The sequence below is a fragment of the Drosophila novamexicana genome, unplaced genomic scaffold (genome assembly GCF_003285875.2).
Source record: "Drosophila novamexicana strain 15010-1031.04,08,12 unplaced genomic scaffold, DnovRS2.1 tig00000485-arrow-pilon, whole genome shotgun sequence".
Taxonomy (NCBI): domain Eukaryota; kingdom Metazoa; phylum Arthropoda; class Insecta; order Diptera; family Drosophilidae; genus Drosophila; species Drosophila novamexicana.
The window spans coordinates 4,909,309-4,932,286 of record NW_020824808.1 but is presented as its reverse complement, the minus strand read 5'-3'; the positions used below and the strand labels follow the sequence as shown (position 1 = coordinate 4,932,286).

Below are 22,978 nucleotides of genomic sequence, written 5' to 3'. Positions count from 1 at the left end.
TTGAACAACACTTAGCTATAAATAAGCTAAGCGGCATTTTTAAATTGTTTCCACTTAAAATACAATCGCAAATTAATTGCCAGTTTATAAGTGGCAGCTAATTTAAAGCGTGCGATGCATACTTTATAAAAAATTATAAATGTATAAAAATATTGTTGGTTTTTTTAAAGTTTTTTCATTGCGAGCAATTATCATTAAAGTTGCACAAAAAAATAAACGAAAAGGCGGAAATTCAATTTGAAATAAATGCGTTAATTTTGTAATTTATGCTTTTGTTTGTTCTGCCTCTCGCCATGTCTTCCTGTCGCGCTGACACACGCCCTCAGCTTACTTCCGTTTTCGCCAAAAGCCAGCGGAAGCAACAATTTGCCTAAGCCCCATTTGTCCTTATAAGCCTCATGGAGTTTGGGAGTCGAAAATTGCCAAAAATGTTTGCCAAATTTTGTTATAATGTAAACGCCAGCAGGCGTGGCGTGGCCCATGGCCGCCCAGGGCCAAGGTGGGCTGGCTGTAATTTGTAACTCATCTTAATGGGATTATATAAGCTTAAACAGACACGCCCACATAGTGCTGTTGCCGAAAAGTGTAAGCGTCTTTAATTTGAAATTTTCTATTTCATAATTATAAGTAACAGGGCAGTTTCTTCAGTTTCGGTCAAGTTGTTTGTTCATCTTTTATTTTCGGAGCGTACCCCAAAAAGTGTGCAACACATTTAGCGTCCCAGCATCACGTAGAAAAAGTTTTTTATTATTTGCCAAGGTCTTGAGTCGCATTTCTTTTATGAATGCGGTCAACGAAAGAAAAGTTTTGCAAGCGCGACTCGAATAAAAATTGTAGTTTCGTTTTTATTATATTTATTTTCATGAATTTAGTTTCCTTCCTTTAACAATTTATTTCGCATTCTTATCAAACAGGCAGCCGAAAAAAAAAACGAATAGGCCGAAAAAAAGGAATCAAGCAGGATATAGTTGGGATACTAGGCACGATGTGAGTGTGTGTGCCAGAAATGTTGGGTTTAATATGCGAAAACAAATTTAATAATATTTTTCTATTGGTATTATTCTAAATTTAGAAATAAATTAAGTTTACTCCAGAATGAAATGAAGGCGCTTCCAGAGATTATTAGCTAACATATTTAGCATATTCACAAATAGTCAATATCTATTGGCATAACATTATATAACATTATAAATGCCAATTTGTGCAGGAATTCCACCAAGTTTTAGTTCTCTATTTTTACGGATGGATGAAATAATTGAAACTTTGAATTTTTTGTAGGCAATTGAATTTTATTGGCCAAAAGCCACTTTAGTTGCGTTTACGAACTTCTCTTACTCGCATCGTTTTCGCCATTTTAACAATTGCCTTGAGCCGCCTTCGTGTGCACTTCAGACTCAGGCGCTGGGTAAGTGAGCTCCTTGGACGCTAGCCTCTTAGCTGCAAACATGCAAGACATGTGCCAGAAAGTTTTACAATATGCCCGCAGCTTTAGTCAGAGATATACTCGTGACCATGCGGAGCGGGGAATGCGAGCGGGGTATAGTCATTCAGTCAGATTGTCAGTTAAAGTTGAAGTGTGGGCGTGGTCACTTGCTAGGCAGTGATTAAGTAGCCTGCGAGTCGCTTAAGCATGATCCCAGCGTAAGAAAAATAGCTCTGAATAAGTGAGGCGAAAGTGATTAACCCGCGAAACTCCATACATTAGTTCTCTTAAGTTGCAGATGCCTAAAATCCGTATTTATATTCAATATTATGATAATGATGACACATAAGAATGCCTTCGGGATATTCTTGAATATAGTTCTCAACTATTTGATTTTGAACCAATATAAAAACTGGCTCTGTGTGCACGAGTAACTCATGTTGCCTATTTACTGACTACAGGGTATAGGAACCAAAAACTTGGTCACAAATGCAGAAGCGCAGTTTATGCAGAAATGTGCGCTTTCAGTTAAGTTTTTGGCTAGGTCTTTGCCAGAACAACAATGCAAATGCCGAAAAAATGGCCAGATAAATAAAAATAAAATGTCAGGACTAAAAAGAGGGAAATGTTGCGGTTTTGTTAAAGCTCGCCTTATACAATTGTATTATAGATGCGCGTGTGAGTATGTGTGGGTGTGCTTGTGCGTGTGGGTTTGTTTATTTATTTGTCTGGCAACGCCCCCGTAGCACATGAGGCCAAGGGCTGGTTGTCGTCTGTCGCAGCGATAATTTGTAGGCAAGCAAGCGGCTGCTTATAGCAAGATTTTCTGTTCATGTTTGTCTTGGCAAGGTTTTGGCTTTGCTTTTGGCATGAATTATTTAAGTGAATTTCATTTTATTTTTCATAATTTATTTGCAACTAATGCGCTTTGGCGCTTTGCGCTGATCGTCCTCGCATTTTTTCTCATCTCAAGCACATAAATACAAATGTTGCTTAAGCTATGGCACATGCTCTCATCTATTATTAGCTACTTTGGCGAGAAGCTACGAAAAAATATACCAAAAAAATGAAGTTTATACAGAAAGCATAGCTCGCACTAAGCGCTCCAGTTCGTCTGCTCGTTATTTATGTGTTTTATTCATATATATTTTTACATATACTTTTATGCTTTAATTGCCGGCTATTAAAAAGTTGTTGCACTTTTCGCCCAGCCAACATTTCCCACAAATTGTTGTCGCATTTATTAAGCTAGTTGCCTGCATTATGACCCACACTTGTTTCAAGTAGTCGACGTCTATTTTCATTTAGTTAGGTCTTAGTCGACTTGGCCATGGTTTATGGCCAACTTATGGACCCTCCATGAACTGGTAGCTACAGTCATAAAAATGCGCTTAACGCCGCAGCCAAAGCTAAACTTTCCAAAAATATAATGCGAAATAATAACTTTTTTGTCGCATTTATTTAGATTTTGATATTTATTTGTGTTCCCCCCATTCATTATTTCAGTTTCAGTGCTCTTTATTTGGGGATTTGTGTTTTTGTTTTTGTCTCCGACAGCCAAGAGTTTTTCAAGCTTTGGTTTAAGTTGTTTTCTTCTGGGTATTCAGTGTTTTATAATCACAACAAGAACTATTACTAAAATTGTAAAATAATTTACTTTAAAGCTGATAACTTTTCAACTTTTTCAATACTTTTCTTTTACACATTATTAGTTGTGATTTGATTTTGAAATAAGTGTTTTAACTCTCCCAATATCTAAAATTGAGCTATTATAAATACATTAAGTATTATTTAGAACTTTTTAAAAAGTGTGGATAATAAGGTTCGCATTTTTAATATATTTATTTGAAACGTGAGAAAACATTGAAAATCAAGTAATAAGATGCAAGTTTTTGCTATATATACTTATATAATTTAAAGGTTTTTAAGCCTTGAAATTTCTTAAACGTTTCTCTATTATTCAAATGAATCCTTTTGTGACTTAATATCTTTAAGATTATCTACATATATACAATACCCACATAACTTTTTAACTTTAACTTTTTATAGATGCACATTTCTGTCTCCCTGAAATTTTATTTAGATATATCTGGTTTATTTCTAATGTCCACTTGATCATATCGATCCCCAATTGGATTCCCATGCATAATATCATCGTCAATCTATATTGAATTTGAATGACTTATTCAATTTCCATTAATATGAATCAAAGTGGTTTCATCCAGCAATCAAGCCATCACATTTTTGATATACTCTCTATCAAATATTTGCGCCCACATCCTATTAACAAATCGATAGACACATTTAATCATAACATAGCATAGAGAGTGTAGCTAATATATCGAGAGCAAAAGAGGCTATCACCAAATGGCAATCAGTAACAAATCCATAAGCATGACAAAGCTATAAAAACTGGTGGCAAGCGGCGTAATAGCAACGCAGCTAAGAGATGGACACGCGACCTTACTGACAGAACTCAAAGCAGAGACACAAATAATCAGACAACTTAGACAAGGCAACCAGGCAACCAACCAACCAGTCACCATGGACCACTCAGCCACTGAGCCGCCCGCGGGTCGCAAAAAAAACAAAACCGAATTCCCAGTGAAGTGGGCCATTGTCTACTTAGAGACTTGGCGTCAAGTTAAAGTTGGGGATGTTGTTTTCGTGTTCCTTGTTGTTGTCTTTGTTATCCTTGCTGGACTCAAAGGCAGTTCATTGCCTTTATTACGATCGCTACGCGCCGCGGCCTGGACAGCTGCGAAGTTGTGAATTGTTTTGCTGAAAAGCCAAAATGGCACCCAATGATGGAATGACCCAGCAGAGACTAGTTACCCAGGAGCTGTTGCCAGTCACAAGGGCGGCGAAAACTTTTTGGTCGCTGGCAGTATATGAAAACTCATTAAATGCCCAGCTCATGCTGTTTATATATTTGGAAAATTAACCACAGCATTTTAATTAAATGCGGTGCGTAATTGCAATCACAATCACACGGCATTTCACAAAATCTATAACATAGACAAAATACACCGATATACTATATAAAATATGTATGGACTTTTACTTACATGAGCGTAAGGGCCCGTCGCGCTATTATGACCAAAAACGTACATATAATTGCGTCGATTCACATCCGCATGGAACATGCCCGTCTGCAGCAGGGGTCCGACGACCCGAGCATCGGAGAGTATATCCAGCACAACGTCGCGATGTTCCAAATTAGTGGCCTTTATCGGATTGTTGTACATGTCCTGGTATCTGTGTGGGTAGAGAAAACAAAACGGTCACCACACGGCGTATACGCAATGCACATTGTTAACAATTTTCGAATAGCTGACGCTGTTGTTTGTAGTACTTCAGCGCTTAATTATGCGGTTTGTTTTGTCCCAAAAATTCTATGCAAGCACGAAATACGCTTACGTGTGCTCAAAAAGCGTAGGGAATGCGTTGGCGTGCATTTGAAAAGCTTTAAAAATTTGCATACGCATGTTCTTTAAATATACTTGTTGGAATATTTTTGAGTATGCAGCAAAACTTTAGCGCTTATTTATTGTTACCCAGTAGACATTTAAAAAATACAAAAAAGCTAGCAAAAATCGAGAATTTAAAGCAAATATAGAGAAAGCCCTTAATTAAATAGGGCAATATTACAAAATAGGTATTCTCACACTTCGCTTTTTAGTCCACATATAGGTGGAATATAAGCTCTTATAGCAACAAGACACTGTGTTGCCAAAGAGCATTACATTTTTAACACAATTTCTCCTTTTTGATAATCTCTTTTCCATTTTTTTTCAGAAATATCTTTTTCCGACTTAACAAAAGTCAATTTATAAGTCAATTTCATACTTTCCCTCCAATATCATTTGGCTTTGATTATTTGATGAATTCGCCAAACGACTTGAGTATGTTTTATGTTGGGATCCCGTCAGCTTTTGCAGCGCAGCGTGAAATTGTTATGGCCCCAGCAGGACACGCATGTAAAAAAAACATGTAAGAGGTTCTAGTCGGCAGCTCCCGACTAGGGGATACCCTGAACCCTCTTCTTCCAACATCAAATGCATATATATTTTCTATTTTAGAAGCTATATGTCAAGTTTGGTGACTCTAGCTCTTATTATTTACCAAAATTGCCCAAAAAACAGGATATCGATATAGATTTTTATCGATTGCTGGAAAACGGAGCAAGTTATTGATTATCGGAAACAAACTCGATCTGCGCGGGAACTAGGAGCATCTACATTTAAAATTTCAAGTCTCTAGCTCTTATAGGTTCTGAGATCCTTGCGTTCATACATACGGCCGGACGGACGGACGGACGGACAGATAGACGGACATGGCTAGATCGACTCGGCTATTGGTGCTGATCAACAATATATATACTTTATGGGGTCGGAGATGCTTCCTTCTGCCTGTTACATACATTTGGATTTTGCACAAATATAATATACCCTTATACCCATTTTTAATGGGTTCAGGGTATAAAAACCTATATTCAGGGTGTGCGCTCAATGGGTTCTCTGCACATGTCAAGCATAACACTTGGCCTTTTACTAGCAGCTGCTATGACCAGGTACACGCAGGGGAGGGACAAAGGTATAAGAGCTGCACACATACACGGCCAATGCCTGTCAGGCGCGTATTTTAACATCTTCTGCTGCTGCTTTTTCTTCTCACTGTTGGCCTAATGTACAAATAAATAGAGCCATATTTTCTACATTTTCGCTCAGGTTTGCTTTTTGCCTTTTGGCCTGTGTGCCATGTTATGCATTTTATTGTCGGCTACTTAAGTTATTCGCTTTGACCTCGATACAGACAACAGGCAAGAGGCTCGCCCCCACGCCAAGACAACCGCTGCGTTTGCCTGCGGGCGGTGCGGGCGTGCTGGGGCTGGGGATGGGGCTGGGGGTACTCATCATGAATGTATGGCCCAAGGTACGAGTATTCCTTCTTATTTTTACCCGTTTGCTGCTGCTGCTTCTGCTGCTTGCTTGCTGTTGATTTTCTTTTAGAGCTCCAAGTCCTGTGGCAGAGCGAGGGGAACAGCACTTGCTGTCTCCGGAGACACATGCTTGTACATAGCTTGTTGTTGTTATTACTGCGTATGTCATGTGCTACATTACGCGATATATTTATTTGCGGTTTCTATTATGTAATCTCACACACTTGAGCAAACGCTTAGGGCAGTTGCTGCTGATGTTGTTGTTTTTGCTGTTATTGATAGCAGGATGTGTGAGTCTATCCCTGTGTGTGTAATAAATAAAGTGAAGATGTCAAGTCTACGTTTACTTAAAATGAGCTCAAACAGCGCAGTGCGCAAAGTCCTTGCTATATTTCTTTAAATTATTCAATGAGCACAAGTACGAGCATTGCAATCACAAGCTGCCTGTATGATTCCTGCTGCAGGAACAGCTTCAAATGGTTGAGTAAGGCCAAGTGTGGGTGTGGCAAAAATGCTCTTGCTTTCAACTTGCGAAGCAAGCACAGGAAACGCTTGAAATTAATATTGTAGTAATTCCTATTCCTTTTTAAAAATATCACTATAATATGTTTATATTTAATTGTAAGCACTGATTGGTGCAGTGACTTGTGAATACTATGGGGAAATTATTCCAATTTTTCGGGATATTTGCTTCTAGTTGAGATTTGTTGATTCAAATAGAAATGTGAAAGATACAAGATACTCCAAACTCTTTATTGATAACATAAGAACCAAAGCTGAAAATATTTAATATTTTATCTGATTTAGTTTTATTGGATTGTTTACCAGCCACAATTTCCGCACTGCTTAAATCCATCAGAATTAGACAAAAGTAAATATAATGTAGTTAGAACTTTGCTTGCCAAAAGGAAAAAGATTCAAGTAAGAGGTTTTAGTCGGGAGCTCCCGACTAGGGGATACCCTCTTCTTCCAACATCAAATATATATATATATATATATATATATATTTATAAATATATTCTATTTTAGAAGCTATACGTCAAGTTTGGTGACTCTAGCTCTTCTTATTTGCCAAAATTACCCAAAAAACAGGATATCGATATCGATTTTTATCGATTGCTTGAAAACGGAGTAAGTTATCCATTATCGGAAACAAACTCGATCTGCGCGGGAGCTAGGAGCATCTACATCTAAAATTTCAAGTCTCTAGCTCTTATAGGTTCTGAGATCCTTGCGTTCATACATACGGACGGACGGACGGACAGACAGAAGAACATGGCTAGATCGACTCGGCTATTGATGCTGATCAAGAATATATATATACTTTATGGGGTCGGAGAAGCTTACTTCTGATTGTTACATACATTTGGATTTTGCACAAATACAATATACCCTTATACCCATTTTTAATGGGTTCAGGGTATAAAAACATAAGCCACCCGCATTTATGAGCGTTTAGCTAAAGGGAAGCCAGTTAAATTTAATATATATAGCCTCATACTGCGTGCAACAATGCTACGTATACGCACCGCAAAATGTGCCACAAAGGAGGCCAAACAAACGTAACGTGAACTCTGGACTCCGAAAAACTAACCGCAAAACACTTGAAACCCAAAACCCAAAACGCAAAACGCCAAGCCCCTCCGGCGGGCGACCGACAAAAATTTGCACAACAAGCACTCGGAAGCATGTAATGAAAAATAGAAATGTAGCAGTAGAACAATAAGAAGAAGTTGCCACAACAAAAGCGAACAACGTCGTTTTGTTTTTGCGCCTCGCCCACAAAAAGAGATGGATCGAGACACCTTACCTGCTGGCGAGCAGAGCTGGCTGGCACTGGCCATCAACACAACAAATAAAACTTCATATATGACCTGTAGCTGAGCATTAATCAACAAATTGACGATCAATGTCGTTACAATAAGAACAGACTGAAGAACAAATTGTATACAGATATATGTCTTAAAAATCGTACATTTTTTAGGTCTGCAAATAGATGTTTAGCTTAAATACACAGCATCCATTAATTCACTTATTAGGTATTACTTAGGTCAGACACAAATGTAGCTGAGCGTGACGTATAGAATGCGTATAGAATTTAAATAACATCTGCTTCTCTGATAAAATACATAGTCATATTTTAAACGCAGCATAGTCTAAGAAAATAAAATAAATGAATGTAAATATTTTCTGTTATTAATTAGCAATACTCTCCATGGCTTCCTTGTCAAGATATCGTGTCTATGTGACCAACTCCCTTGTTAGGAAATGGGCTGGGTTCTTCTCTGTTAAAAACGTAAAACTTTAAATGCTTATATAGTTACTGTTGCACAGTGTAATGTACCGTATGCTTTCCGCAGCCAAAAGTTCTCGTCCTCTGAGCCACTTTTACTGACTGAGCATAAGCAGTGTTCACATTTAATTTCCGAACAGCGTGTGTGACACTTTAAATATTTCCGCACTCGAGAAGACATTTCGAGTGCTCGTAGGTGAGTGTATCAGTGTATTAGTGAGTGAGTGCTTGAGTGTGTGTGTGTGTGAGTGTGTCTGTGTATGTGACAGTCAACTTTTGGCTGCCCTACATTTTGATAGTCATTGGGAGAGTCGTAATGAATTTGCTGAAGGGTTTTGCTAATGAAGTTGCGCAAATAAAATGCAATTCCATTTTAAATTGCATTAAATGAGAATGTGCTGCCGGATACAATGAGGATGTGCTCCAGCAAATGAAGGTGTTGCCACTTGTCATTAGACGTTGGACGTTAGATTACAGCTCAATGATCCTAACCAAAAGTTGTTTCGCTTTCAGGTTTTTTTCGATGCTGCTAATTGTGGCAAAACTGAATTGGATTAAAGTATAAAGTTAGCTTGAAATGGAGCGTATCTTGTTATGCCAATTTATATGCGGTTTTAGAAAAGCTTGGCAGGGAGCGCATCATTATCAGACTATATTCTGTTGTTGAAAAAGAATAAACATTTCTAGATAATATTATATTATATCTATATATATATAATTATCTATAGAAGAAAACTATTTAGATATGCACTGCAAGAACCTTGATATCTGAGCCCCAAGCATTTCTCTTTATTGGCTTATTAAATTTCTTTAAGATTAAATTACTATATGCTTTAGCCAACATATAATAATTATGCTTAAACTATTGCTAGATTAGGCAACAGCTAGTTCTCATTTCCCAGTTCCATGTTAAATTTCCCATTTGAATTTCATAATCCCAAAACAAGCGCATCCACAAATCTGCAGCCTACATTAACATACATAAACAAAGTCGAATCAGAGCCTTTACTAGCTCCAAAATCAAATCCATTTAATCGTTCTTAGGCCACACACGCACTAACACACAGGCAAATACACACACAGCTGCCAACTGATATGGCAACACTTCAAACATTTGCTTAAATAACTAGCTACCCCAGAAACGAGTTGTAACTCTGCCCGGAGAACACTTTCAGGCGTTAATGTTTATGTTGGGTTAGGGTTAAATGGGGTTGCCAGGGGTTCGTGAACCCCACTTAAAACGACTCGCATTGCAGGGCCGGCACGAGCCGCTGCCCCCATTAAGCGAGATGCGATGCCTCGCAGCACTTGAAGGCACAGTTTTAGCTAAATAGTGAATACAAGCCGCAGGGATTTCTCGCAAATGAATGCGAAACTAAAAGAGCTGCCAGACAGCCCAACACAACAGTCTGCATACATAAATGTTGATGTCTGTGTGTGTGTGTGCGTGTGAGTGTATGCCGCTTGCATGGCATGCTGCATAATACTCATGTGTGCCCAAAATAGCAAGCAATCAAATAAATTAGGATTTTTAATTGTTTTCACCTTATTTTCTAATGCACTTAAAATTGTGTTTGGAATTTTCCTTTATTATAAGCACATTTCAATTATTTATTGTTGCTGCACTTTGGTTAGCCTATGGTAAATATATCACTCCTATGCCAGCGTGCACCGCAAGCGTTTACCAAAATTGTCCCACCACAGCATGCGGCCGCTTTGTGTACAAGATTTTGTTGTTGTTTGTTGCTGGTGTTGCTTACATAGGCCAAAATATGGACAAACGATTATGAGTTGCTGGGGGGTTTTGTATGTTGTCTGAGTGGGCGTCTGGCTGGAATGTGAAAGATTGCTGGCGTTATGACGCCTCAAATGAAATAAACATATTTTTATTACACTTCAGCACTTACACTCTGCGGTTAGGTTGCGGTACTAAAAGTTTAAACTTCAGCTTTAAATCAGACTAGAATTCTTCGGATCTAAACTATATAGCTAATACTGCAGAAAACCAGTATTAAACTCCACATATAAGCTATTAAGAACTTATCTGAATCCATTTCATCCTTTTTAAACCCCTTTGAAGCCCATGTTAACAACTTTTTTAACCCTTGTGAGCAGTCACTGAGGTTTCCCCTTTCCAATTTAGATCCCCTGTCGATGTGCATGTTGTTTATGTTAAACGTTTAGCCACCGCTTGTGAAAATGCAAACAATTTAGGTTTTACACATATAAGCCCATAGCACAATTAATTTTAATTTTCCACTATCCGTCTATCTATGGTGTCGCTACCATGCTGAATGGTTTAATAAATATAATACGCAGTTAAACTTCACGCAATTTCCCCTTCATGTGTACACATGTATCTGTATCCGCAACTGCTATCTGCTGGGTTAACCCGCATCTGACAGTCCAGCTGTATCCATGCGTTGCGTTCGCACTTCATGAATAAAAATTTCGACATTAACATTTTTGCCATTCACAGATTTATTGGGCCAACAAACATTAATATAATACTCGCATCAACAGAACAGCCAACTTCTTCGCACTTGCATCCTGCACTTTCATAACAACAACAATATTAATATAAATAAAAAGCACAACAATAAAAAGAAACAAAGAGTTGAATGTATGCATGCTATGGCAGATGATTGTGGGCTAAGAGTGCAGTGGGGCTTAGTGCTGGGTTTGGGGTCGTATTGGGGTTGGAGTAGGGGTTGCAGCAACAGATTGAGTTTGAGCGCGTACACACAAGAGGCGTGTGCAAAAAGCACGCGTGTAATTTATGATGTTTCAGCGAGCAAACAACACGTTCCATAGCAATAGCAGCAACAGCAGCAGAGCCGCTGCAACAGCCGAAAAACTTTATGAAACGTTCAACATACGCTGTGTATACTAGAGAGCATCAGTGCAAGTGGAGTGACACTTATGCACATGGGATCGCATGTACAAGAATAAGCAATTATGCGAGTAGAATGTTATAAAAGTTTTCTAAAATTTAACTAAACATTTAATTGGAATTTTATTTTCTTTAAATTAAAATAATATTAAGGGATATAGAACGAAATAAAATGCATAATTATACTTTTTCAATATATCTCGTAAAATCTTATTGTAAGTCAAGAATGCCATTTAAAATTAAAAAAATTAAAAATATTTTCATAAAGTTTTAAAATATATTTAGGACTGAATAAATGTACCAATCTGGACCTAAAGAAAAAATGCTATCAGACATTTGCCCTTTGATAAGTTTAACATTTCAAGATCATTTATAAGGAATTTTCCTTTATATATCCATAACAAGCTCCTAAGTTATTCCAACTTACGATAGACATGACTTAAACAGTTGAAACAAACCTTGCATAGAGTGTGAAAGAGAGAGAGAGATAGAGATAGAGAGAATGGCAGAGTGAGTGGGAATATAAGACTTACTAAGAGCGTGGGCGTCAGTTGTTGGCAAACAACGTGCATATTTAGTCGACGCATTAAAGCCAAAACGCACAAAAAGGCATCAACAGACAGTGGTGTTTAAAAGTTTATGGCCGTTTGGTATTGGGCACCCTTTTATCCGATATGCTGCAGGCCAGACGCTCTGCACATAATGTATGCAACTTCCGGTAGCAGCCTGGGGACTATAAATTAAACAGCATACTGAGCTGCAGCTCGTCCGCTGTCATCATAACCCCAAGTCTCGCACATCAGCAACAGCAGCAACAACACCAACAAAACAACATCAACAAAACCAACAACAACAACAACATAGACAGTCAGACAGTAGCTGTCCATGGGATGCTCTGAATTTTTTTTTTTTTTTAAATAATAATATTAAAATAAATAAGTTTATGCCATTAAGCGTCTGTTGGCCAGCAACGCCTGCGGCATTTCTCGCAGTCGACCCTGTGAACCTGGACCCCAGCATGACCGCCAGATCCGCAGCTGCTCAAAGCTTTTGCCTTATCTACGTGTCTGGCGGCGCGTGTTTGGCAACACGAGATGTTTGGCTAACTGGTAATTAAAGAGCTCGGCGTTGTCGTTGCGGTTTATAAATTGACAAAATTAAAATGACAATAGAGCTGTCAGCGACACTTTGAGCTGGGTTTCTGGCTCTATACGCCGTTGGCTATTATTACGGTCGTGTCCTGTCGCTTAGCTTTAAGATAAGCTTCGCAGGTACGCAACAATTATTCAAACGCAGCAAACACCGATGAGTTATGTATTGTATTTAATATGAAACGGAACATCGATAATTTAAATTTGATTCTTAAAGTCTTATAAAAATAAAAAACCTTTAATCTCAATTTAAATTAAAATATTTAACATTTTTATTAACACAAATATTTAAATATTATATGTCAGCAAATATCTTTCAAGAGTAAAATTCAAAATTAGTGGCTAACAATAAAAGGATTCCCGTTGACATTAATAAGACCTAACACCCTTTGCTATTTTAAGACTTTTGTTTTTGTGACATATTTTACAAAGTTAATCTTAAGTCCGAAGAAATTTAAAAGAATCACCTTCAAAATGGTTAAACTTTTGAAACAAAAAACCTATTTATATATTTTAAGAGCTGCTCAGTCGGCTGGAGACTTGCAAATTGAAATTGTTTGCCACTTTGGATCGGGCTACTTCAATATGTATATAATAAATTTTTACTGGGCCCTCAGGCAAGTGCCGTAATTCTGGGCTACTTTTTACTTCTTTTTGTATACCCTGAACCCATTGAAAATGGGTAAAAAGGGTATATTGTATTTGTGCAAAATGCAAATGTATGTAACAGGCAGAAGGAAGCAACTCCGACCCCATAAGGTATATATATCCTTGATCAGCATAAATGGCTGAGTCTATCTAGCCATGTCCGTCTGTCTGTCCGTCCGTCCGTATGTATGAACGAAAGGATCTCAGAACCTATAAGAGCTAGAGACTTGAAATATTAGATGTAGGTGCTCCTAGTTCCAGCGCAGATCGAGTTTGTTTCCGATAATCGATAACTTACTCCGTTTTTAAGCAATCGATAAAAATTGATATCGATATACTGTTTTTTGGGCAATTTGGGTAAATAATAAGAGCTAGTCACTAAACTTGACATATAGCTTCTAAAATAGAATATATATATGCATTTGATGTTGGAAGAAGAGGGTTCAGGGTATCCCCTAGTCGGGAGCTCCCGACTGAACCTCTTACTTGTTTTTTTTTTTTTTGTTTAAGTCTCTTGCAACTTTGTGCATAATTTCTAATAATTTCACTTTGAGACGCCACTTGAGCTGGGGCTCTTGCAGTTTTCTTTTGTTCACCTCGGCTCAGTTTTATTTCATTTGAGCACATGCTCGTACTGAAAGGGGCAGAGCTTGAGCATCCTCCACGCTGCGCATTTTGTGCCATTTTATCTGCGGCGCTATCGCAACTTTTAGGAGCAACATTTTAACTTTTAGGCTCTGCGCCACTTTCAACACTTTGCTTTATGGCACTATTTGGGGCTGACTCTTTCCTACTTTGTGCTGTCCAAACATTGTCGACTAGCTCGGCGTTTTGGCTAGCAGGTGGTTGTTGATGGCATTTGGTTGACCCTCTTAGCATGCTTTGGACATGTTTTCGTGTATTTAATGGCTGGCTAGATACTGTTACCGATACAAGGTCTTGTGCGGGCGAGCTTTGTACCGGCACAGTTCGATGTTGTGCAACACTGCAGCAAGTGGCCAATATTACCTGCTCTACGAGTCGAGTAACATCAAAAATCGGGCAACAGCAACAACAATGCCAAGAGAAGTTTGGCGGCACATAGGTACACTGGTTGGCACACCCATCCCCTATGCTGCATGCTAATGAGTTTGAAAGCAATTGCCTTAAATTGTTTTGCGCCTGCCACATTGCGCTCAAATTGGGCTGTCCACTTGCTGCTGCTGCTGCTGCTGGTCAGAGGCCAGGTGAACCAAGTAGTGTGGGTACTTGTAGGTGTGGGGATATGGGGGTGTGTGCGGACCTCTGCTCTAATTGCAGGCGTGTTTGATTTACACTAGCCATGAAATTGTCCATTTGGGCATTACAGCGCATTTAGTCTTCTTCTCCTTCATCTTCAATTCCAGCTACTTGTGCTAGTCTCGAACGTAAATCCGACACACATTCGCCATGCCAACTCAGATTAATGGCCCATCCAGGCAGATCTAAGAGTTGAGGCAATAGCAAAGAGGCATTTATTTAGTGGCTCCCGTCCGGTTGGTGAACATCCTGTCTCCTTTTGGCTGCACAATGAATTAAAGCATGTCTCGAGTATCTGGTATAAAAACCGAGAATCTGAGTGAGGGTAGGTGTAGGTGTGCGTATGGAATATATGAAAGAGCTTCAGCTAAGCGGAATTTTCATAAAGCTAATCAAGCAATTGGATGGCATACTCAAGTTGAAATCGTATCAAATCGATTGCCTTTATTGTTTCCAGGACTAGAGCTGTCGAACTAGCAGATTAAGTGTTTAATACCTAGGTCAGGTATATTTTAGTTTTTTAATCAGATATTTTTGAAGATGAAGCGTGGACTTTATGGCTATGTTCTGATATATGGTTATCCTATTATTATTTTCGAAATCTAATACAAAGCCAATGATAAGTTTTCAATTCAATTCATCATAATTAAGTTTCTAACGAATATTTGAGAATTTGAGAATAGTTAGATCCTTTTTTTTTAAGTTACTTTTATTTTTTCTAATTTTCTGTTACTTTTTATACCCTGAACCCATTAAAAATGGGTATAAGGGTATATTGTATTTGTGCGAAAGCCAAATGTATGTATTAGGCAGAAGGAAGTATCTTCGACCCCATAAAGTATATATATTCTTGATCGGCATCAATAGCCGAGTCGATCTAGCCATGTCCGTCTGTCCGTCCGTCCATATGTATGAACGCAAGGATCTCAGAACCTATAAGAGCTAGATGTAGGTGCTCCTAGTTCCCGCGCAGATCGAGCTTGTTTCCGATAATCGATAACTTACTCCGTTTCCAAGCAATCGATAAAAATCGATATCGATATCCTGTTTTTTGGTCTCCTACCATAGTAAGCTCAAGGTCCTTTGCAATGCCTCGTGTTCGAATATACCATTCGGCTCTAGAGATTTCGCAAGATCTTGGCCTGCATGATGCGAAGTTTGTTAAGGTGCATCTTCGCGGTAATTCCGCATACCAGGAGTCCATATCGCCACGCAGGGGCAAGTATTACTTTAAAGATAACGACTTTATACCGGAGCGAGAGTTTCTTACTTGGGTTTAGCAGCCAGCTCAGACGCCTGATTTTGCTTTTAAAGATGTTGGCTACCTCGGTGACATGTTTTTTGAACGTAAGTCGTCTCTCGAGTGTTATCCCTATGTATTTATGGCCACGCACCTGCTCTAAGAGCTCGCCATGAAGAAAATGCCCTGGGGAGAAGTCCTTGCGCAGGGTGTGAGTGATCGTAGCACATTTTTGGGGGTTCACGGAGGTATTCCACATGCAAGCCCAGTTTTCGAAGCGTTTCAGATACTCCTGCAGGATGTTTGTTGCTTCGTAGACGCAATTATTCGTGGCAACGATTGCCGTGTCATCAGCAGACATAGCCACCAGGAGATCCTGCCGACTAACAAGGGCTATTTCGCTATTTCGTGGGACCCAAAACGCTACTTTGTGGAACGCCCGCTCTTATGCGTTTGGTATGAGGGGCTATGTCAACCTGTACCACTCGAAATGTCCTCTCGTTCAGGAAGCTTGCAATGATGTTAAAGAGCTGCGGATTTAATTTGCCCTTAATCTTGGAGAGGAGCCCTGCGTGCCACACCCGGTCGAAAGCTTGTTGGATGTCGAGGTATACTGCCACCACATACTCTTTCCTGTGAAAGCCGTCCAAAATAAAATTTTTGACCCGATGGAGTTGCTCGAGGTACCGTGTTTGAGTCTAAATCCAAACTGGAACTTCGGGATTAAGCGCTTTATATCCGGGGTATCCAGGATCCTTCTAAGGATACACCTTTCCAATATCTTGCCAAAGTTAGGCAGGAGGCTGATGGGGCGATAAGAATCCAGTTGCACTTGTGCAACTTAATGACATGCGCCTTCTTCCAGGCCACTGGAAAATGACCTAGTCGAAGAGTTGCATTAAAAATGGCGACGAGAAAAAGCACCGCCTTGTTTGGCAATAGCTTAATTGTCTGGTTGTCCAACCGAGCTTCCCCAGGGGCTTTGTTGTTTTTTAAGCTCTTTATCTCCTGCTTTACTTCTTGGAAGGTGATTGGTGATACAGGGAGTGACATTTGGAGCGGCGCCTGCAGGATTTGCGCGACTTGCTGTATCCTTCCATGCAATGCGGTCTCAAACGGCTTGAAACGCTCCTCCTGGTGTTAGGCGAAGGCTGCGGCTCTTTCCATTGGCGACCTGGTCCAGGAGCCATCGGGATGTCGAACGAAGAACTTTGGTGCAGCTTGCCGCTTGTATCGGCTGGTAAGTTTCCACAGTGCGAATTTGGAGATCTCGTCAGCCGTTGCTTCCTCCAACATGGTGTCTGTGGCTTTTCTTCTCAGTAAAGGCAACTCCTTTCTAACTCTGTTGGCGATACGGCGGTAGATCCTATCGATTCTGGGGTCCTGGGTGCGGATTTACTCCCTCCTCAGTCACTTTTTCAGGCAAAGAAGGCCTTCGACGATGGGGGGAAACGTCCTCGTAGGTTGGCTTGTAGGCGTAAAATACATTTGTGCTGGTGCAGCGTTGGCAGCCGTGGTATGTACTTGATACAGCAGGGTTTGAACTACAGCGTCGGTATCCTCGGCTGTCAAGATTGACATGCTTAGATCTATCATGCCATTCAGTTTAGCTTTGAAGCGTTGTATGTTCGACTGGTGGGTGACAAGCCTACGCTTTTTTACAGTCCTTTGAGCAGACGTAAATAGCGTTACAAGAATTGGTAAATGGTTGGATGAAAGCTCATACTCTTCGTGAACTGATATTAAGCTGTTGGGAATACCCTTGTATATAAAGAAGTCTATGCACGAAGGAGTACTTTGCCTGTTATACGGGAAGTGGGTAGGTCTCCCGGTGGCCAAGACCTGGACTGAGCAGCTAGTGAGCGCTTCATGTAGCGCAATGCCTCTGTTGTCAGCTCTGTAGCTTCCCCACAGCCGGTGTTTGGCGTTGAAGTCACCTCCAACGATGAATTTATGACCAAATGGATCAAGGAAAGAATCGAATCCAGCTCGAGTCCAGGATATATTTGGTGGTAAATACACTGCAGCTACAGGTATTTCGCCCAAAGGAGTCCCCACCATAATAGCAGCCATTTGTGTTGCGCTGGAAGTCGCTTGAGGTAGTTGGTAGTGCACCAAGTTCTGCTTGACAAGCACCGCAGCACCTCCTCTGGCTCGACCTGCTGGGTGATCCGCACGGTAGCAAACATATCCCTCCATGGCGAAGTACAGGCCGGCGTGTAGGTGGGTTTCTGAGACAAGCATGATGTCTTTTTCATGTTTTCTGAAAAACAGTTTGAGCTCGTTTGCATTTTGTATGATGCTGCGAGCGTTCCAAGATCCAAGGCGCATCTGGGCAGCCATTATTTGTGTTGAGTGGGAAGAACGAGCTATGGAGCTTGGGCATCCTTTAGCTCCTTGATGCTGACCAGGATACTTGCGACTGCTGCATTAAGTGTTGCGGTCGACTGCTGGAGTCCTTAGAGGATACTTCCGAGGGACGTGTCTTGCCCTTGAGATCCATGCTGGAGGTTTTGGGGCTGCGTTGTTGTAGCGGTGGGCTGATTGCACACAGGGGGTTGGCATGATTGTGCATGTTGCTGGTAAGTGTTGCGTCCTGGCCGCAACGGATCAGCATTCGACAGGCCTTATTGCACAATTCGGGAGGTTACGAACTGCGAGTTGATGCGCCGTGCAGGTTGCTGTTGGTTGTGTCGTACCGGGGGGGCAACATTGATGGCCGGTTGTCTGGCATTCAGGCACTGCTTGAATGCTTTGCATCCTTTATAATAAGCACAGTTTGAGCATCGCAGGTCTGCCACCGTTTTGGCCTGGCATTGCTCCGAGTTCTTCCAGTGGGGCTGGCCGCACCGTCCACATATGGGCTTTCTGAGGCAATAGTTTTTAGTGTGATCGAACTCATAGCAGCGATAACATTGCCAGATGCTTTTATTTTTTCTCGGAAGCTCAACTTGGACCCTTTGACGACCAACCTTGCTAATTCGAAGCGCGTCCCTATTGTTAGCGGCCTGCTTAAGATCTACGAACCAGTAGTTACGATTTGGCAATCGTTTGAGGGGTCAGCATCGGCGTCACTTGTAGGTAGCCTGGTCCCCGTGAATTGCAAAAGCACTTTCGATTTGGCTTCTGGGAGTAGAAGCGGCCAAGTTTTTGACTACTACGCTATACGGTCTGTCCTTCTTGAGACAGATGTGCGTGAGCTGGACCCTGACCTCAGTGAGCTTGCAAATAATGGCTCTATGAGTGTCGGAAGCCAGCTGCCTGGTCAAGTGTCTGCGCCATTGCGACGATGTCGTTAACTCCAGGAAGTGTTATAGGCCTGGGCTTAGGGACCTTTTTTGCAGGATGAGGTTCGGCTCGAGTTATCGGAGCTTCGATGTCAGAGGCATCTTCCTGAGGCGCAAGTGGAGCATAACTGTTCCCATTTGTCAGGGAGGCACTGGGAACAGTTGAACTTTCTCCTGCCTTGCTGATTTTCCCGTTTTTTGTGGGTACTTTCTCTTTTTTGATGGCTCCGGCCTTTAATGTTGTTCCTTGTCGTTTTTTTTTTTTAGCCGTTTGCCATTGGACCAGCGCTTCTTGGAAGGCTGGCATATTATCTTTGCTCTTTGGAGGGTGCAAAGCAGGGATTTGGCTGCAAAGAGCGCTGCAAGACACAGCTGCCGGGAAAGAGCTCTGGCCGCTATATGTTTCTACCGGGATAAGCTTGAAAGCTTAATTGGTGCTTTTGCGGTGTGCTCCAGAGGGTTCCAGTACGGCACAGCTTGTACCAGTGGAGGAAGAGGTCCTGCAGCCGCTACTTGAGGACACGATGGTAGTTGTTGTGGTTGCTGTTGTGCACACAATGCCTTGTAATTGGAGTTGTAGCTGGTGGGGACTGTCCCCATCCCCCACGTGAACCTCGTTCATGTCATCAGGTGAAGATCTACTTGCTTCAGTGAGCGGGGCTAGAAGACCGTGTACTTGGTTGCTGTTCACTTCGGGGGTTATTTGCCATGGAAGCCTGAACGTTGCTTAAGCTGGCTACTATTTTTGTAGGCAACTCGGCATTGTTGTTGGCAGCACTGGCTTTGACAGCTCCCAGTTTTTGCTTGTGTGCAAATTGCACATTTGCAGTTTTGATTTTTGGGTCTTTTTTTATTTTAGGCACTTTAACTCAGTTTTTGATTTTTTTGGGGTTAAATTCACTTTTAAATGTATTACTATGCCACTGTTAGGTGGGCTTGTCCGTATTTTTTCCATTTTTTTTACGATTTTTAGGAGCACAATACACACAGCGATATCGAAAGTTATTCGATATCGACGTATATATGTTAGATTCTTCAAATTTATATACGGTACTCAAATTTTGCTTAATGTTCATAAACATAAACTATATAAACTCTATTTTTCCAAAATATATATATCAGTAATTAAATTAAAAGGTTTTAGTGGCTTTCTCACATTTTCCCCCTTTTCTCGGCTTTCTGTAAATATCTCATGTGAGCTCTCATCTGCACTTTCTATCAGATGGCAGCAACCACAAACAATAGGTCAATTGATGCATTGAATGGCATTTTAACGTATTTTTATCAGAGTGACCTCTCCTGAACTCTTACGTCAACCCCGTCGCAGCATTGATGCATTTGAAACGTGTCGTGTAGAGGAGACAAGTGCAAGTTTTTCTGGCTGCGGGGTATTTCAGTATATTGTTAAAAACAGCCACAGCCTCCAGCTGAAGAGGATCAGGCAACTTGCCTCGTTGATGCTCTATATCAGTCCATCTGTCCATTTGTCTGTGCGTCATGTTGAGCTACAAAACAAAAAGTGTCGATGCATTCCCCGCTGCTACTGCTGCTGCTGCTGCTGTTGCTGTTTCGACTGTCATTTAATTCAATGACGGTCAACAAAGCATTGCCACTGGGATGCACTGCAGCAGCTGTTCAGCTGAAGCTAGCGGGGATGAGTTTGTGTGTATGTGTGTGTGTGTGCTGCTATACAGCCTCGCAAGCAGCGTGAGGCAGTGCCACACAAAACAATTTCCCTGTAGAGTTTCCATGTTCAGTTATTCGCATGTGAAAAAGCGCATCTGTTGTTGATTGTGTGAACTTCCTTTCAATCGTTTGTTTGTCGCTGTTTCTTCTTGTTTGTTGTTATTGTTGTTGTTGCTGTTTCTGCTGTTGCTGCTGTTGTTGCTGTTTTTTGTTGCTATGGTTGTGGGTGTTATTGCTGTTATCCGCTTTTGGCAACTCGCCTGCAGTTTCCGAGCATTTTTTTATACAATCTGTCTGAAACTCTTTGAGTACGGACTTTTTTCTATCAATTCTTGAAAGCTTTTGTGGTTATACTATGAACATATAAAACTGTAATTTCAAATTATATCTTAAATTTGCATTTACAAGCTTTCATTTTAGACTTAAGATATTTGTTACAAAAATGTTACCATCGATTGACCACACTTTTCCCTTTAGAGAAAGAAAAACCTTTTTTGTAATATCAAAGTTATAAAGAGGTTAGTTTATTAAAAAGTCTATGAAGAGCATTTAGAATTCGACGAGCTGCTGTAGCTTTAATAGAATTTTTATAGCTCGACCAATATCATTCTGCTCGAAGTCCCTGCCGCGCGTCTTTAGAAACAATTGCGCTCTTCTGCACAAATAAATATATATATCTAAAAGTATATATATAAAGTGTCATTCTGACCAAACTCAAACGCATCTCTAAGGAATCCAATTCTACCAAACACTCACACACAAAGGCAAACACAAAAACACAAACATACACACAGATGCGTAAGAAAGTGCAGCTGAAACGTTGACATTTAGGGGCGGAGTCGTGGAGGTCGAATTTTGTGCATTGTGCTATTTATTTATTGCACGGCACAAGCAGGCCCACAAACACACACACATATAGAAAACTTAGCTCGAAGTCCTGCCGGCTGCTGGAAATGAGATAGTCACTGGCATTGTTTTGCTCCGAAATGAAATGAAATGAACGGTATAATGAATGTGTGCACACAGGAGCCAAAAGGGACTTGAACAGAGTCGCAGTAATAACTAACTAACTCTCGGCATAATTGTCTGGCCCGAGCCGAGCGGAGTCTCTCCTGCAGCGTCGTTTATTATTATTTATTGCTGCATAGAAGCTTTTTTCTATTTTCTCTAGTGAAAGGCTGCTGTTTGTGTCAGCTTTGACACTAATTAGGCTCACATTATTATAATGCTAAATATGGCAAAAATAGAGATATAATTTACTGAGCTATAATAAAAACGTTACATAATCCAAATATTTTAGACCCAATTATAACATATAATATTATTTTGAGAGAGAAAAAGAATCTTACGGAAAATGGAATAATTGCATTATAGTAGTGTAGTAGTTGTGAGTAGTTTCTTAAATATACTTGTACTATATATTTTCAAGATATTTTGTATATCCAAATGCATTCAACAATTGTGTAGCATACTTATTAGCGCATGGATTAAATACATTACTTGTTTTTAAATGGATTATGTAAAATTACGAATGGGTAAGTCCATAATATATACATAACAAAAAAAAAAGAATCGAATGGAATTCAAATATTTCTAAAGACAAAAACTTCAAATAAGGGAAAAGCATTTGGTATCATTTTAAAAGATAATTTAAATTGCTCTATGATCAAAGAATAAAAATATAAATTGCAAAACATTTTCAAATTCAAATTCTTTAAATGAATATCATAAATTTACGCATACGAGCATATCTAATACCATTTATTGCCACAGTTACCTATTTGAATCTAGCTGTATATCACTAAAAATCCAATCGATTGACTGTTTTTCCAATTTTAAGCTACACTACACAGCGAATAAATTTTAATTTAAAGCAAAGCTGATGCACACCATTTAGTGACGTCAGTGCCGCGAAATGGCTGAAGCCTTTCGTAGGCTCTGCCGTCGCTAATCCTTGCCACTTAAAGCAAACAAATTGCCTCATAAACAATTCTAATTGAGATGAACGATACGGATATGTATGTGTACACTTTGCAAAGTGTTAAATGCAACCAAGACTTTACTTTGCCCAACCGATATATTTGTTTCAGCCAACCCCCACAACCGTTACGAGGTTGGCTTGTATTTCACGCCATCA

The 22,978-nt window shown here is 40.1% G+C and overlaps 1 protein-coding gene across 1 annotated transcript in view; it reads right to left on the bottom strand.

The window, feature by feature from the left end:
* The window catches only part of LOC115761511, a 41,983-nt gene that overhangs the window by 5,049 nt on the left and 13,956 nt on the right, over window positions 1–22,978 (bottom strand). The window contains exon 9 of the mRNA XM_030703280.1: window positions 4,492–4,681. Within this exon, the coding sequence (XP_030559140.1) occupies window positions 4,492–4,681 (190 nt within the window). The remainder of the gene's footprint in view (window positions 1–4,491; window positions 4,682–22,978) is intronic.